We start from the raw sequence: 16,782 nt of genomic DNA on the forward strand, positions 1-16,782 counted from the left end.
TATGGAAAGTATGAAGTACAAAAATAGCTATGTTTATCCTCTTCTTTGATGGTACAATGAGACAAGAAGCCTCATCATTGCCCCTTTCATGTCTTTGTTCCTCAAAGTATAAATAAAAGGATTAAGCATAGGAGTCACCAAGCTGTAGAATAGGGACATGAGTTTGTTCTTATCCTGGGAGTTAGCAGCAGAAGGTTGCACATACATGCTAATTACTGGCCCATAGAAGAGAGATACAACAATAATATGAGAACTGCATGTGTTAAAGGCCTTCTTCTTTCCCTCTGAGGACTGAATTCTGAGCACTGTAGCTACGATGAACCCATAGGAGACAAGAATAAGTGACAAGGGAACGAGGGAATAGAATGTTCCCACAATGGAGAGCATAGCTACATTGAATGTGGTATCAGTACATGACATCTTGATCATCACTGGGACCTCACACAGGAAATCATCTACCTTGTTGTTGCCACAAAGTGGCAGCTGGATGGTGAGGGATGACTGAAGCAAGGAGTTGACCAAACCACTTAGCCATGCCATGACCACTAGGAAGATACAGAGTTGCTGATGCATGATGACTGGGTACCTCAAAGGCTTGCAGATGGCCATGTAACGATCCAAGGACATCACAGCTAAGAGGATGCATTCGGTGGCCCCCAAAAAGTGAAACATATAAAACTGAGTCACACAGCCTCTGTAGCTGATAGACTTATCTGGGCCCCAGAGGTTTAGCAGCAGTTGAGGGATGGTGGTTGTGGTAAAACAAAGGTCCAGGAAGGAGAGGTTGGAAAGGAAGAAGTACATAGGGCTGTCAAGATTCGGATCTACTCTGGATACCACTATAATTGAGATGTTTCCTACTAGTGTGCAGATGTAAGCTGCAAGCACTATTATGAAGAGTGGCATTTCCAACCAGGGATGGTCAGAGAAGCCCAAGAGAATGAAAACCTTTGGAGTACTTACATTTCTTGCATTCATGACTGTCGTTGCTCTTGTTCATGGACTTAAGTCAAAATGAAGATGTATATTTCAGTATTAAATATTCTTGATGGTCAACTTATTCAGTTAAATAAAGTGAGTTATGAAGGGATTTTCTCTGTGATGTAACTCCAGTGATGTGAATTGATACTTGCAAGATGAAAACATGAATCAAAATGCCCCAAATTATTATTTTGTAGTACATCTAAAAGAAGATTAACAAATCTCTATATTTTACCTAGAGAATGTAATATAGAAAATTTTTATAGAATAATGATTAAGTAAAGGGATACCACAGTTTTTCTTATATTTGAGAAAATAATGAAATGGAAGAATGTTTCCCCAAACTCACCTGTGCTGACTTACCACATGTGTTCATTTCTTTCATCCTTAGTCTGCTAAACCTTATTATTCTCTGGTTGAATTTCTGAGTTTATTTAGGTAAGTTCAGAACTCTAGCTGGATTGGTCTGTTTCATATAGAAACAGCAAGAGAGAGCACTTTTCCTTAGTCCTGTATCTCAAATCATAAAATGACTTTTGCAAAGATAAAACTTGTCATAGAAGAAAACACACAGTTAAAATGATTCCCAGTCAATGAAGACCTGAAGTATAGCACAGGGAAGCCTACCCAATATTCTGTGATAAGCTTTATGAGAAAAGAATCTGAAAAGGAATGGATGTGTGTATGTGTATAACCGAGTCACTTTGTTGTACAGCAGAAATGATCACAACAATCTTTCTGTGCCATGAGGATTAATTAGTTCAATATGTGTGGCTACCCTTTTGCAAGTGTAATACTTTATGTTGGGTTAGTTATTTTCATTGAGTACAGTGTCCAGGTTGATTTATGCATCTGTATCTTCTAATTAATTTTTCTTTAGGTTGTATCCCAATATTAACATTGTACTTATCTCTGCCAAAAGAAGTCTTGTAAAGATTGCGTTTTCTTCCCTTTCATTTCCCCAAATTATTCTTATCACAAAGTGCATGAGGTTGTGCAAAATGGTAAAGACGATTAAGCTGAACAGATCGCTCCCACTCACATACAATACCTTCTTTAAATCAGTGTTGATATTCCATGGTAGTATTTCCCTTTCTTGCAAAAATTGACACTGATCTTTTTTTTTCCATCAGAATGAAATGTTAGTTGGAGGTAAATATTGAATATTCTCTCTGTGTTCAGTGTCTTCTTATCATAAGTCCTTAATATTATTCATTTGATTTGAAGGATCCTAGATATGTTCAGATGTGGAAACCTATTTTATTCTAAAATAATTGTTAAGGAAGTGTTCTTACTCTTTATAGAGCTGTGGGACATTTTTTCCATTGAGATAATAAACCTCAGTGGAAATTCTTGTCAAGAAACACTAGAAATTCCCTAGAGGGTATAATACTGCTAAGTTCCTTCTTGCCCAGTACAATGAAATGATAAATTTTGGCATTTTTCCTGTTGTGGAAAATTAGCTCAGGACTGAAAGAATCCCAGAAAAGCTAACCTACTTCAATAATTTCATAGACTATTTACTTGGATTTCAGGGAAAATTCGAGACAATTATTTTTGGTGTCAAGATACAATTTTCTTTTATTTATACTTTTTCTTGGGATATTATTTCCTGATATAATACATGTTGAGTAATTTTAATTTTACATAGAGAAAGAAGGAGCAGTCACCTTCCAATATGACTTTTAAGGAACTAAAAGTTTCTTGTTTTCAAATATTTTTCCTCCAATAGCCTAGCATAGTATAGATTGACCTAACACTGACTATGTTAAAGTTCCACAAATGATTTTTTTTTTTTGTCTTTTTGCCATTTCTTGGGCCGCTCCCAAGGCATATGGGAGGTTCCCAGGCTAGGGGTCTAATTGGAGCTATAGCCACTGGCCTACGCCAGAGCCACAGCAACGCGAGATTCGAGTCGCATCTGCGACCTACACCACAGCTCACAGCAACGCTGGATCCGTAACCCACTGAGCAAGGGCAGGAATCGAACCCGCAACCTCATGGTTCCTAGTCTGATTCGTTAACCACTGCGCCACGACGGGAACTCCTCGCAAATGATTTAAATAATAAAAAATTGTATCAAGAAGAAATCAGTTTACAGAGTTTCATTAATTTATTCAATCAATAAATATTTTCAAATGCCCACTACACGTAACTTTCTCCATTGCTTCAAATATTAACATTGAAAAATTACAAAAATTTGCTGTAATGACATTTATTTGTAATAGAGAAATAAGAGATTGGTGCTTATTCTCAGTGTCTCAGTAAACTTGGATACAGAATGATTGAAATGTAGTGAAATAATGCACAATGGGCAATATGATATGTGGCAAAACAGATTTTCATTATTATTTTTTAAAAATTAGATAACTTTCAGGTGTACAACATTGTAATTCATTATCTGTATACACTAGCAAGTGATCACCATCACAAGTCTAGTTGCCATCACAACCCCTTTTAGCTGTTTCACCCATGCCCCCAAACCCTTCCCCTCTGATAACCCTAATTTGTTTGTACCTGTGAGTTTATTTTTGTTTTGTTTTTTGTTTGTTTTTTAGATTCCACATATGAGTGATATCTTACAGTATTTGGAAACCCCTGTGCTTCCAGTACCTGAATATCTGTTTCTTTCTTCAGGTTCAGGGAGGTTTCAGCCCTAATTTCATCAAATACATTTGACACCTTTCTCTATCTCTTATTTTTCTGGGATTCCTGTATCGCGAATGGTAGTGTGCTTGACATTGTCCCAGAATTCTCTTAAACTATTCTTATTTAAAACAACAACAACAAAAAATGTTTTTGATGTCTGATTGGCTGATTTCTATTATTCTATTTTTTGGATTGCTTATATATTCTTCTGTATCATTTAATCTGTTGTTAATTCCCCCTAGTGAACTGAATTCTTCATTTCAGTTACTGCATTCTTCAGCTCGGACTATTTCTTTATTATATTTTCTAGTTCTTTGGTGAAAGTCTGTGTTCTTATATTGCACCCCCTACCTAGCTTAGTTAATATTTTTATTACTATTGCCTTGAACTTTTTATCTGGTAAATTATTTACCCCTGTTTCATTGGAGTTTTTCAGGGATTGTTTCTCATTCTTTCATTTAAAACATATTCTTCTGCCTTCTCATTTTGTTTAACTCTCTCTGTCTCTATGAAATTATGTGAAACTGTTCCCTATCCTAGTCTTGAAGGCTGTGACTTTAACTCACACTGATTAACAAAGCTGGCCACAGACCGTGACTGAGTTCAACAGGAGGGAAAATTTAATCCTACCCTATTCCTAGAAGGTATGAGAAACCAAATATCTGTGGTCAGCCTTCAAGATTACCACTGTCTGCCTTTTAGTCACAAAATATTTCATTTATTCTTCCTCCACAGAAAATACATCTGTCTCCTTCTGAAAAGAGACATATACACATTTTTCATCCATTAATAAGATGCAGTTCAAAGTTCAGGGTCTCTGCTTGGCTAATAAACCTGTGAATTAAATGGACAAGTTATCTGTCCTCCACATGCCCCAAAATTCAATCAGTAGAACTGGAAGAAGATGGCCAATAAAGAACCCCCATTGGGAAAGAGAAAACTTTAGAGATACATAGAAGACAAAGTTATCCAGAAATTCTGAAAACCATGAGCAGTTGTGAAGAGTTCCAACTCTGAGCTGTGAAATATTCCCATGGTCTACTCATTGAAGTAGGTCCCCAGCTACTTTATACCAGTTATTCCTCATACTATTGGTTTTTATTTTTTTGTAGGTCCGTTAACCTCAATGTCTATATCTGAAAAGAGCAATAATGAATATGTTTGCTTTTTCAACTTCCTTCCTACTTAACGAAGATTGGTGTCCAAGGGTTATTTTAAATCTCAAGGCTTAAGAGTCATCTTTATTTGGTAGTATAACTTTCTCTAAAATTTAGCATCTAATCTATTTGATCTAAGTCTGCTTTGAGTTCCAGTGGCCACATCCACAGTATTTGTAAAGACACGACTCTCTTTATGCTTCTATATGTAGATTTCTTGGAACTATAATCCTTTGGTGAAATAGGCTTATTCTCTTTTCACTTTTCCCTTATTCTTTTTTCCTTTAACTATTTATCCAAGTAAAAGCATATATTAGGAGGTATTTTAATCCACTCAAAGTTCAATAGCAGGTACATTTTTAATGTTCTTAAATAAAAATTCTAATCACTAGATATTACATTTTAATTCACCTCTCTTTCTCAAACAATGTCTTCAATTTTATATATTACTATCTGGAACTAAGAATTTTTTTCTTCTTTTCTGATCCATCAAGTGCATGAATTTTTAGAATCTCATTATTTTGTTTCCACTTGAAGACAGCTATTTAATCTGTGTTTTAAAGAATTCAGGTATAAAATGTTGGCAAGAATGTGGGGAAAAGGGAACCCTTATTTACTATTGGTGGGAATATAAATTGCTGCAGCCACTGTGAAAAATAATATGGAGATTTCTCAAAAAAAAACTAAAAATAAAACTACTATATGACCTAGCAATTCCACTCTTGGGTATGTATCTGAAAAAAAAATAATCAAAAAACCAAAACTACTAATTTGAAAAGATATATGCACACAATAGTCATAGCAGCATTATTTATAATTGCCAAGGTATTTAAGCAACCTAAGTGTCCATCAGTAGATGGATGGATAAAGAAGATGTGATGTATATGTACAATAGAATGCTATTCAGAAAAGAATGAAATTTAGCCATTTTCATCAACATGGATGGACTTGGAGGGCATTATACTAAAGGAAGTAAGTCATAGAGAAAAAGACAAACACTGTATGATATCACTTACATGTGGAACCTAAAAAATACAACAAATTGTGACTATAACAAAAAAGAAGCAGACTCACAGATGTAGAGAACAAATGAGTAGTTCCCAGTGAGGAGAGCAAAGGAGGAGAGAGCAATATATGGGTAGGGGAAAAATGGGTTATTATGGGATTTTATGAAATCATGTGTGTGAAACTTTTGAAAATTGTAAAGCACTATAGAATTTAAAGAACCTTAAATAAAAAAGAATCTAGGTATGTTATCAAGATATAATGCACATAAAAAAGAAATTATAACCCTCCATTGACAGAAAAGATGAATAAACTAATATGCCAACAGTGGTAAACTTTAAATATAGTAAATTTAAGGATGAATCTTTTCCATAAAACTGTTTGCTTTTTCTAAAATATAAGTCTCATATTATTATCTTACATAAATATGTCTCATATTATTATATGTCTCTTATTATCTTTATAATTACATAAATAATGTATTTATGTAACTTTTAAAAGAGAAAGGATTATTAATAACTATATGTGACAATCACTAGATTTTCATTTTTACAGGGAAATACAATTTCCTTAGCTTTTGAGAATTTAAGTATATATCCCACCATGGAATTTCATATGACCACCATTCCTAGCCCTAGAGAGTTTCACATCTCTGAAAATTCTTTTAACAGAATAAATGAAAATTTGCATATTAGCTAAAATTATCCATAGTTTTGACAATTGATGTTTTAATTTTCTGCCTCCAAAACTAAGTGCTGTGAATGTTTTGGTGAGAAAAACCAAACTTTGTTCCATGCTCTTTTTTTTTTTTACTTTTTTTAATTACTCAAATGAACTTATCACATCTGTAGTTGTATAATGATCATAACAATCCAATTTCACAGGATGTCCACCCCGCAACCCAAGCACATCCCCCCATCCCCCAAACTGTCTCCTCCGGAGACTGTAAGTTTTTCAATGTCTGTGAGTCAGCATCTGTTCTGCAAAGAAGTTCAATCTGTCCTTTTTTCAGATTCCACATGTCAGTGAAAGCATTTGATGTTGGTGTCTCATTGTATGGCTGACTTCACTTAGCATGATAATTTCTAGGTCCATCCATGTTGCTACAAATGCCGGTATTTCGTTCCTTTGAATGGCTGAGTCATATTCCATTGTGTATATGTACCACATCTTCTGGATCCACTCCTCTGTCGATGGACATTTAGGTTGTTTCCATGTCTTGGCTATTGAAAATAGTGCTTCAGTGAACATCGGAGTACATGTGTCTTTGCGAATTGTGGTTTTCTCTGGATAGATGGCCAGGAGTGGGATTGCTGGATCAAATGGTACTTCTAGTTTTAGTTTTCTGAGGACTCTCCATACCGTTTTCCACAGTGGTTGCACCAATTTACAATCCCACCAACAGTGTCCTAGGGTTCCTTTTTCTCCATACCCTCTCCAGCACTTATTGTTTGTAGACTTTTTGATGAATTTACAGTCTAGTAGGAAGTAAAGGCACTTATCAAATGATCACTTAAAAGTAAAAGTGCCACAAATGAGAGGTACATAATGAACAAGTAAATTTGTGGGTATTTCACTGAATCAGAGAGAGACCACAAAAATTTTTTCTAATGAGGCCTGAGCCATTAGTAATTAGGTAAATATGGATGGGAAGAGTATTCCAGGTAGAAGGATCAGTATGTGCAAAGGTTCTATGCTTTAAGGAAATATGGTAAGTGCAAAAGACAGAGAGAGCGACGAGCAAGCTGTATGGGAGTTCCTTTGTGGCACAGCAGGATTAGGATCCAGCGTTTTCAGTGCAGCAGCTTGGGTTGCTGCTGTGGAATAGGTTTCATCCCTGGCCCCAGAACTTCCACATGCCATGGATGTGGCCAGAAAAAAAGAAGAGAGCTGTATTGCTAGTAAGTGAGTATTTGTTTTTAACTAGTGAACAATAGAATGCCACTGATAATCTCAGTACAGGTGAAGAGAATGGGATGATTGTATTTGCAGTGAAATGATCACTGGCTTTATTTTTAAAAAGTGTATTTCTAAGAGTTGGCAGGAGTGCATAATGATAGGTAGGTTAATAATTTGGTAAACTTATGGGTAAAACGTGATGGTACCAGAAATGTGAAGATAGAAAGGAATGGAGAGATGGGAGGTACAAAAGAGGAATGATTGATATGTTTTGGAAATGGTTTTGATTTAAAAAACTAAGGAGTGAATGGCATAAGATATGGTTCAGGGTTTCTGATTTGCAAATGTAAACAGAAGGTGAATCCATTTGTTAAAATAGTGAAAAGAGCTTTGTGGTGAAGGGTGAGCAGGTGTTTAGCTTTTGATGGTGTTGAGTTTGAAATGTCTATCATATTCAAAAAGAGATGGCAATGGTAGAAACAGCTTTGGAAATTTAAAAAAGGCACTTACACTAGAGATATAATTGATATTCATTTGTTTTTTGTGTCTTGAATCTCTTACTGCTTATTACATGTCTCATTTAGTAAACACATGATTATTATATAAGAGCTGTATTCTGCACTTAGGTTTTTAGTTACTTTATACTGGTGCTGGTACTTTCTGTACTCTAACATTTCTGCTTTCATTAGTGGATAAAGTCTAGACTTTTCAGTTATCATCTCCAGGCTCTTTTTATATGTGTCTTGTACTCTCTTTCTTAACCATTTTTAATTACTTGTAATTTATAAAATGCTTTGTAACCCTTTCTCTGTTGCCTAAAATGTTGTCCCATCTATGTCCTTATATTACTAACTGCAACTAATCATTTAAATGTCTGAATTTAAGGGTCATTTCCTCCGGGAATTAGAATATTTTTTTCAGGAGTTCTTGTCATGGCTCAGTGGTTAACAAACCTGACTAATATCCATGAGGACTTGGGTTCAATCCTTAGCCTTGTTCGGTGGGTTAAGGATCAAGTGTTGAGTGAGCTGTGGTGTAGGTTGCAGAAGTGGCTCAGAGCTGGTATTGCTGGAGCTCTGATATAGGCCGATATGACCCCAAACCTGGGAACCTCCATATGTCATGGGTATGGCCCTAAAAGGACAAAAAATTTTTTTTCAGTATAATAACTGCGATTATTTTCCCTCTGGTCTAGTACTATCTAGTGTTAAAAATATCAATAAATATTTATTTAGAGGTTACCCCAAAGAAGAATGAATTTATTCAGTTAAATATTAGAAAAAAGTATTCCAGTGAACATTTCTATAAAAAACATCATCATTTATGGGCTATCACGTGTGTTTGGTTGGTGCAGAACTTTGAACAAATAAGGATTTGGGACAAATAAATATTGGAAAATGAAAGAAAAGGGGAAAATGCTATCCATGGAGAATGATGGGATGAATTGAAAACAGAGTTGGAAATAAAACTCAATTGATATTTTAAATTTCTAGTATGAGATACACACACTTAGCTAGTTTAAAGCCAGCTAGATTTGACATAAACTGCATACTTGAAACTGTTCTGGAAGGTGTATATGATGGAATTATAAAGGGATGGGAGGATGTAAAGTGACTGAGGACTGGGGTGATTATGGGAAAATTTTGGCTTGGGATCGTTGGTCATTTAATCATAAAGATGGGGAAATTCCTAACTAAGGTGGTAGACAAAATGGTTCTCCAACAAATAGTACATAAGTGGGAAGGTAAACCATCTAAGTGTCTTGGACAGTCTGACATTGATAGGAAGAAATTTTACCAAGGAACAAAGGAACAAAGTACATGGAGGAAACTTCTGGAAAGCAAAGGAGCTTTTAACTTAGAAAAGATATCTTTCCATACAAATTTTAGAATGTTTTGTTCTAAAGAATGTCATTGGTAATATGATAGGGATTGCCTTGAATCTGTAGATTGCCTCAGACAGTATTGTCACTTTGACTACATTGAGTCTTCCAATCTAAGAGCCTGGTATATTTTTCCATCAATTTGTTTCTGCTTTGATTTCTTTCATCAGTGTCTTATAGTTTTCAGAGTAAGGGTCTTTTGTCTCTTTAGGAAGGCTTATTTCTAGCTATTTTATTCTTTTTGGTGCAATGGTAAATGGGATTGTTCCCCTAATTTCTCTTTCTGATCTTTCATTGTTAGTATATAGAAATGCGATCTATTTCTGTGTATTGGGCATGTATCCAGACAAAAATTTCATTGAAAAACATACATGCACCCATATATTCATCACAGCACTATTCACAATAGTCAAGACATGGAAACAACCTAAATGGATGAATGGATTAGGAAGATGTGGTACATATAAACAATGGAATATTACTCAACCATAAAAGGACCAAATAATGCCATTTACAGCAACATGGATGGAACTAGACACTCTCATACTAAGTGAAGTAAGTCAGAAAGAGATAGACAGACACCATATCACGTATATGTGGAGTCTAAAATATGGCACAAGTGATCCACCTACAAAACAGAAAAGATCATGGGCATGTAGGACAGACTCGTGTTTGCTGGGGGGAGGGAGGGAGTGGGATGGACCGAGAATTTGGGGTTAGTAGATGAAAACTCTTGCATTTGGAGTGGACAGGCAATGAGATCCTGCTGTATAGCACAGGGAACTATATATCTAATCACCTGTAAAGGAATATGGTGGAGGATAATGTGAGAAAAAGAGTGTATACATATGTATTACTGGGTCACTTTGGTGTACAACAGAAATTAACAGAACATTGTAAATAAATCATAATAAATTTTTTTTAGCAAAAGAAAAGATGTCTTCAGCATTGCTTCCTGAAGCAAGTTTTATAAGTTTTGGCTGAATTCAATAAAATCATAAGAGCCTGAAAAAATGAAAAATCAATTAAAAGACTATTATCATTTTCAAGGATAAGGACAGACTCAGAAGATTGTTGTCACAATGGAACACTTATTTCTTATAGAAAATGTTAATAATTCCAGCCTCTTGAAGGCCTCTTTCATATCTTTATTTCTAAGGCTATAGATGAGAGGGTTCAACATGGGTGTGAATATCCCATAGAAAAGGGAAACCATCTTTCCCCAGTCCTTAGAAGTGGACGAAGGTGGTTGTAGGTACATGTAAATGCCTGTTCCAAAAAAGAGAGAGACCACAACCATGTGAGACCCACACGTTCCAAAAGCTTTTCGCCGTCCTTCGGCTGACCTGATTCTCAATACTGCTTGAGCTATGAAGCCATAGGAGATGAGGATCAATGTCACTGGAATTAGCAGAATTAACACACTGAAGAAAAAGAGCTCAGAGACAATAGGCTTTGTGTCAGCACATGACAACTTGAGAAGGGCAGGAACCTCACAGAAAAAGTGGTCCACTTCCTGATGACCACAGAGAGGCATGTTAAGGGTCAAGGAGGACTGCAACACTGAGTTGCTGAAGCCAGTGAGCCAGGAGAAGGCTGTCATCTTGAGGCAGAACCGGGGGTTCATGATGACTACGTAGCGGAGGGGTCTGCAAATGGCCACATATCTGTCAAAGGACATAACAGCCAGGAGGAGACACTCCGTAGCACCCAGAGCCAGGAAGATGATGAGCTGGGCCACACAGCCACCATAACTGATGGTCTTTTTGTTCTGACAAATGTTTTTCAACATATGAGGCTCGTGGTGTAACAGAGATCTAATATGGAGAGGTTTGTGAGAAAGAAATACATGGGAGTGTGAAGCTTGGGATCCAGAATGCACACCATCATGATGGACACATTGCCAAAGATGGTGGTTGCGTATGATGCTAATAGGAGCACCAAAAGGGGCGTTTGTAGCCAGGGCTTGTCTGAGAAGTCAAGTAGTATGAACTCTTTTGAGGAGCTCTCGTTTGCCCGATTCATGGTGACTCACTAACTTTTCATTCCTGAAAGCATAAAACGGGAAATTGTCAGTCGGAAATTATCGAATACTCTTATTGTAACTGGACTGAATTTAGAACAATTATAATGAATGATGCAATGCAAATATAATTTATAGTCGGTAAATAGATCTTGTGAAATACAGTATAATTACCCCATCGTTAGAAAGTAGGTGTTCTGTTTTCAGTAGTTAGGTTTGACTTTATGAATTAAATCATTACATTTATTTTTTTTTCAATATTTTGGTCTTTTTAGGGCTACACCCATGGTATATGGAAGTTCCGAGGCTAGGGGTCTAATCAGAGCTGTAGCTGCCAGCCTACGCCACAACCAGAACAATGCCAGATCCCAGCCACATCTGCAACCTACACCACAGATCATGGCAATGCCAAATCCTTAACCCACTGAGCAAAGCCAGCATCCTCATGGATACTAGTCAGTTTCTTTTCCACTGAGCCATGATGGGAACATTTAAATGCCAAGAATGTAAACTTAACATGGACATTTTAAGTGCTCAATACATTTCAATTCTTCTCTCTCCCTTTTCTTACCTTCAAATTATTACCTTAATAACCATTTGATAATAATACTTCTTTTAATCCAATAGTTTTTTTTTCTGGTGATAATGACCTTTCTTTTTTTTTAAATTGCTATTTCCCCAATACATTTTTTTTTGTCTTTTGTTGTTGTTGTTGTTGTTGTTATTGTTGTTGTTGTTGTTGCTATTTCTTGGGCCGCTCCCGCAGCATATGGAGGTTCCCAGGCTAGGGGTCGAATCGGAGCTGTAGCCACCGGCCTACACCAGAGCCACAGCAACGCGGGATCCGAGCCGCGTCTGCAGCCTACACCACAGCTCACGGCAACGCCGGATCGTTAACCCACTGAGCAAGGGCAGGGACAGAACCCGCAGCCTCATGGTTCCTAGTCGGATTCGTTAACCACTGCGCCACGACGGGAACTCCCCCAATACATTTTTTTTTCTCCTGTACAGCATGGTGACCCAGTTACACATACATGTACACATTCTATTTTCTCACATTATCATGCTCCATCATAAGTGATAATCCAGTAATTTTTAATTCAAGCTAAAATGCTGAGTAACATCGATCTTATAAGGATATCTTCTAAATCTGAAGTTGATTAAAGAAATCTGCTTGTTTTAGTAGTATGTTCTTGGGATTTTTTGAGTTGCCTCTTCCTCCTAAATGACATGTCTGAACATCCATTCGCACAAAGAGCTATCATGGGTACTAGATGCTTTACTTCATGGTGATAAAATTATGGCTTGCTTGAGGTTTATAGTGATGGTCACAGGTGACATGTCCCTGCCTCACCAAGGACCTTGCTGAAAATTGTAAAACTACTGGTTGTTGCTTGACTAACATGTGACAGACACTGCTTAGTGTCTGAAATAATTCTAATTCGAATCCAGATCCTTATAAATAGGTATTATCTATATTTTATTGGCTCTGCCACTCAGTGAGAATAAATAGTTTGCATTCTCAGTAATCTTGAGGCCAGGACCGAAAGCCAGGGTTTAAATTTCTTTTCTTATATTTAGCTCAGTTCCACCTAAAAATATAGACAGCACAAGAAGAGGGCACAACAGTGGTTATCAGGGAAAACGAGAACCAAAAATCAAATAAAGTTGATTGTCTTCGGTCTGTGGAAGTTATCAGTTTTTTAGTCATATGACCCAAAGCCACCTAAGTTTCTCTGGCATGTTTAAGTGCAGGTCATTGATTAGACTTACTCCATTTGAATTTATAAGCATGAAAATAGAGAGTGTTCCTAGATTGACTTGAGAAAGAAGATAAAATAAGGATCGTCATATTTTATAACAAAGTGGAATACTTTTTTCCCAAGTAACCTTGGTATATGAGCTATGACTTTACCATGGGATGTCTATATGAGAATGATTAGAGATTGTTCTAAGATTTGTAGCTTTTTTTATTATATGTAGTTTTGATTTTACTTTTTTTAGCTACAGATAAACATTATTACTTGGTAAATACCAAATATACACTTTCAGTTGAAAAATGGAAAAGGATATAAGATTTGACTTATTTGTGTATACATATAAATTTTAAAGTTTTACATGAAAAAAGTTTATGTACACTAATAAAGGATAATTTTAAGATGAAAAAGACAGTTTATGGCAAAAATGATTAACTTATTAAAATATGAATAATTATACTGTGTAGTTATGAGAAAAGACCAAAAATTCAAGAAAAAGAGAACAATTGATATAAATAAGCAGGTTGGGGAAGATAAAATGTATGAAGCAAAAGTGAAAATAGAAAAGATATGCAACTTTCTTATCATTGAAGAAATACAAATCAAAACAATGAAATATTGCCTTGTCTATTCATCTATTCATCAGGTAATGTTAAAAACAATCACCTTTAAAAGTTAGCTCTTCAGAGCCTCTGCAGCTAGACTCTTTGAGCATTTTATATCTGAGCTATATGATCCTGGGCAAGTTGGTGAACATCCTTGTGTTCAAAATTCAAAATTTCCATCTTGATAATAAGAGGTAATTATTGTATAGCTCTAATGGGGCAGTGCGAATACATCTGAACTTAGGATAGTTCTGGAAACCTAGTAAGAATTCAGTGAATGTGAGCTAGTTATCATGAATAGCATCAATAACATTAATCATTAGCAGTAGTTATTAGTAATAATGTATCATTTTCTAACCTACTATGTATGTGAAATAACAACCAAATTAATATTGGTGATGTCAAAGCTTATTATAATTTTATAATATTATACTATGAAATGATTACATATGCATGTATTTTTTCTTTGTTTCTAGCACGATACTAAGAATATAGTTTTCCAGTAAATGATAGTCAAGTCAGTGGTGGTTAGGAGATATTGACTTGCCTGACGGGCATGAGAGGAGAGATAAGAACACTACTCAGCAGCAGTTTTTTTTCCTCTTTCTATTTTTTTGCACATCTTCTACTCTTTCCCACTGAACAGAATGGCATTAGTGTCAACTCATTCCACCGATTCCTTTACATTATCAGAAAAATGAACCCACTCTTTGAAAAAGACGTTTTCATCCGCTGGCATCATTACTCTTTTCCTATTTATATAAACTCTATTAATCAAAAGAATCCTTACATACCCCTAATTCTTTTTTTTTCCGTAAAAAATTCTCACTGACTCTTTTTATGTATGGTGATATTGTGGACAAATATTCATTCAAAGAGTGAAATGGCAACAAGGACTTTTGGAATCACTGAAAATACTTGACATTTATTTCAAGAATCCCAGGAAAAAAATTGAACTCTCTGGTTTTTTAATATGATGCAACCCAGAGGCAGGGATATGAAATGATCTTAAGAGACCCTTCTCACTCATGGTAATAACATAATTCTCTTCAGTAGACATCACTCACCTTTTTTTCCTAGTGTCAAAGAGATGTCTATATAATTCTTTGTGCCATGTTTTAAAGAAAGTTTAGTCCAAAAACAGGGGGAAAAGTGCAATGACTTTTTGAGTTTTCAAGCCTTGTGAAATTCTTTTTCAGCTGCATTTTGCCCACAGATTGAGAATAAAATTAGCATATGACCTCATTGCATCAAAAACATATGAAAAGAGTCCATATGATGAGGTAAAAGTGTATTTTAGATATTGTCTTCAGTCATCAGGGTGTTTTTGATTGACACTGGCTCTTCTCACCAGGTCTAATACAATGAGAAGCTGATTTTATCGCTATCAGCAACATCCATAGTCCTGGAGAGAGAATTGTACCTTTAAATAAAGGGCTTACCTTTCATACAATGTGTGATCTTTTAGCCCTAGGGATATGAGAGTCTCTCAAGTTTAATTGGTCATTGTGTCCAGAGAGGAAATATGTGAACTCTGTTCCCAACTATACTAGTAGCATAATAGTGGCACATGGATGGATCACAAATTACAAAATTAGGTTGAAAATAATAGTCATGAAATATAAACCATAAAAAATAAGTTTGGAATTGTTTAATCAGGAGAGTACAAGTCTAAATGAAATGTAGATCTCATTCTTTTTTTTTTCTTTTTTCTTTTTTTTTTTTTGGTCTTCATAGGGCCGCACGTGTGGCATATGGAAATTCCCAAGCTAGGGGGTCAAACCTGAGCTGTAGCTGCCGGCCTACACCACAGCCACAGCAATGCCAGATCCAAGCCGCGTCTGCGACCTGCACCACAGCTCACCGGAATGCTGGATCCTTAACCCACTGAGCTAGGCCAGAGATCAAACCCGCGTCCTCATGGATGCTAGTCGGGTTCCTTAACCCCTGAGCCATGACAGGAACTCCAGATCTCATTCTTTTAAATGGTCTCAGGGTCAAATACTGAGCCCACTGATGGTATATATGAAAAAATAGTATTTGTATTGTTCATTGATTTTTGTGGTGAATGTGTTTGGATTAAACCTGCTAGAGATTTTCAAGTTAAAAACCATATCATGCAAAGTCACAGCATGTAAATTAAAACATCGAAGTCTAAGGTTAGCATGCATTCACTGGGAAAGAACTACAGTTGACTCTTGGGCAACTTAAGTTTGAACTGCGAGGTCCACTTATACACAGATTTTTTTAAAAAAATATACAAAAATATATGTGTAGAACTTCATGTACAAGACTTTTATCCTCACGTAGGCATGAATAATATTTAATGTAAAATTAATAATATATTATTTTTATTATTATTTATAACTTTGCTTTTCAAAGAATCATAATTAGAGAAACTGCATTTCAGTCTATTATCACAGATAAATGGTTTTTTAAAAATGTAGCAATATTACATAGAATAATAATAAATGTAAATTTCTTTTGATTCTCTGTACTAATGGGGATTGAAGAATGATATGTTTACTAGATCAACTACATGCCAGAGCCTCTGTTAATCTTTTCTGGTTAAGATTCTACAAATGATACACAGCTACAAATAGGGCAACCATTTATTAAGTTTAAGGTAATGCACTTTTATCTGCCTTAGTACCCCTGGGTTTTGTAGAAGGGAACCGTAATCCATTGATTCTCCATTCTTTATGTTTCGAAGTCTGAACTAATCTATGCATTTTCTCCAGGATACAGTATTGCTTTTGAGCATGGCTGATTAGGGGCGGTTTTATGGATTTTCCCCCTTGGCTCTTACTCCATTAGGGTATCC

The 16,782-nt window shown here is 35.8% G+C and overlaps 1 protein-coding gene, 1 long non-coding RNA gene and 1 pseudogene across 2 annotated transcripts in view; 1 reads left to right on the plus strand and 2 right to left on the minus strand.

The window, feature by feature from the left end:
- The window catches only part of LOC110257996 (uncharacterized), an 819,260-nt gene that overhangs the window by 784,534 nt on the left and 17,944 nt on the right, over positions 1–16,782 (plus strand). The window lies entirely within an intron of this gene.
- Positions 34–978, minus strand: LOC146401350 (olfactory receptor 2B11-like). The gene has a single exon (XM_084970294.1). The coding sequence runs from the start codon at positions 976–978 to the stop codon at positions 34–36; it is 945 nt and encodes a 314-aa protein (XP_084826420.1).
- Positions 10,637–11,598, minus strand: LOC146401351 (putative olfactory receptor 2B3; annotated as a pseudogene).

Source organism: Sus scrofa, chromosome 7 (assembly GCF_054392235.1).
Source record: "Sus scrofa isolate SSC_HxYL_T2T_F1_AM1 chromosome 7, Sscrofa_HxYL_maternal_Yorkshire_Landrace_v2.0, whole genome shotgun sequence".
Taxonomy (NCBI): Eukaryota; Metazoa; Chordata; class Mammalia; order Artiodactyla; family Suidae; genus Sus; species Sus scrofa.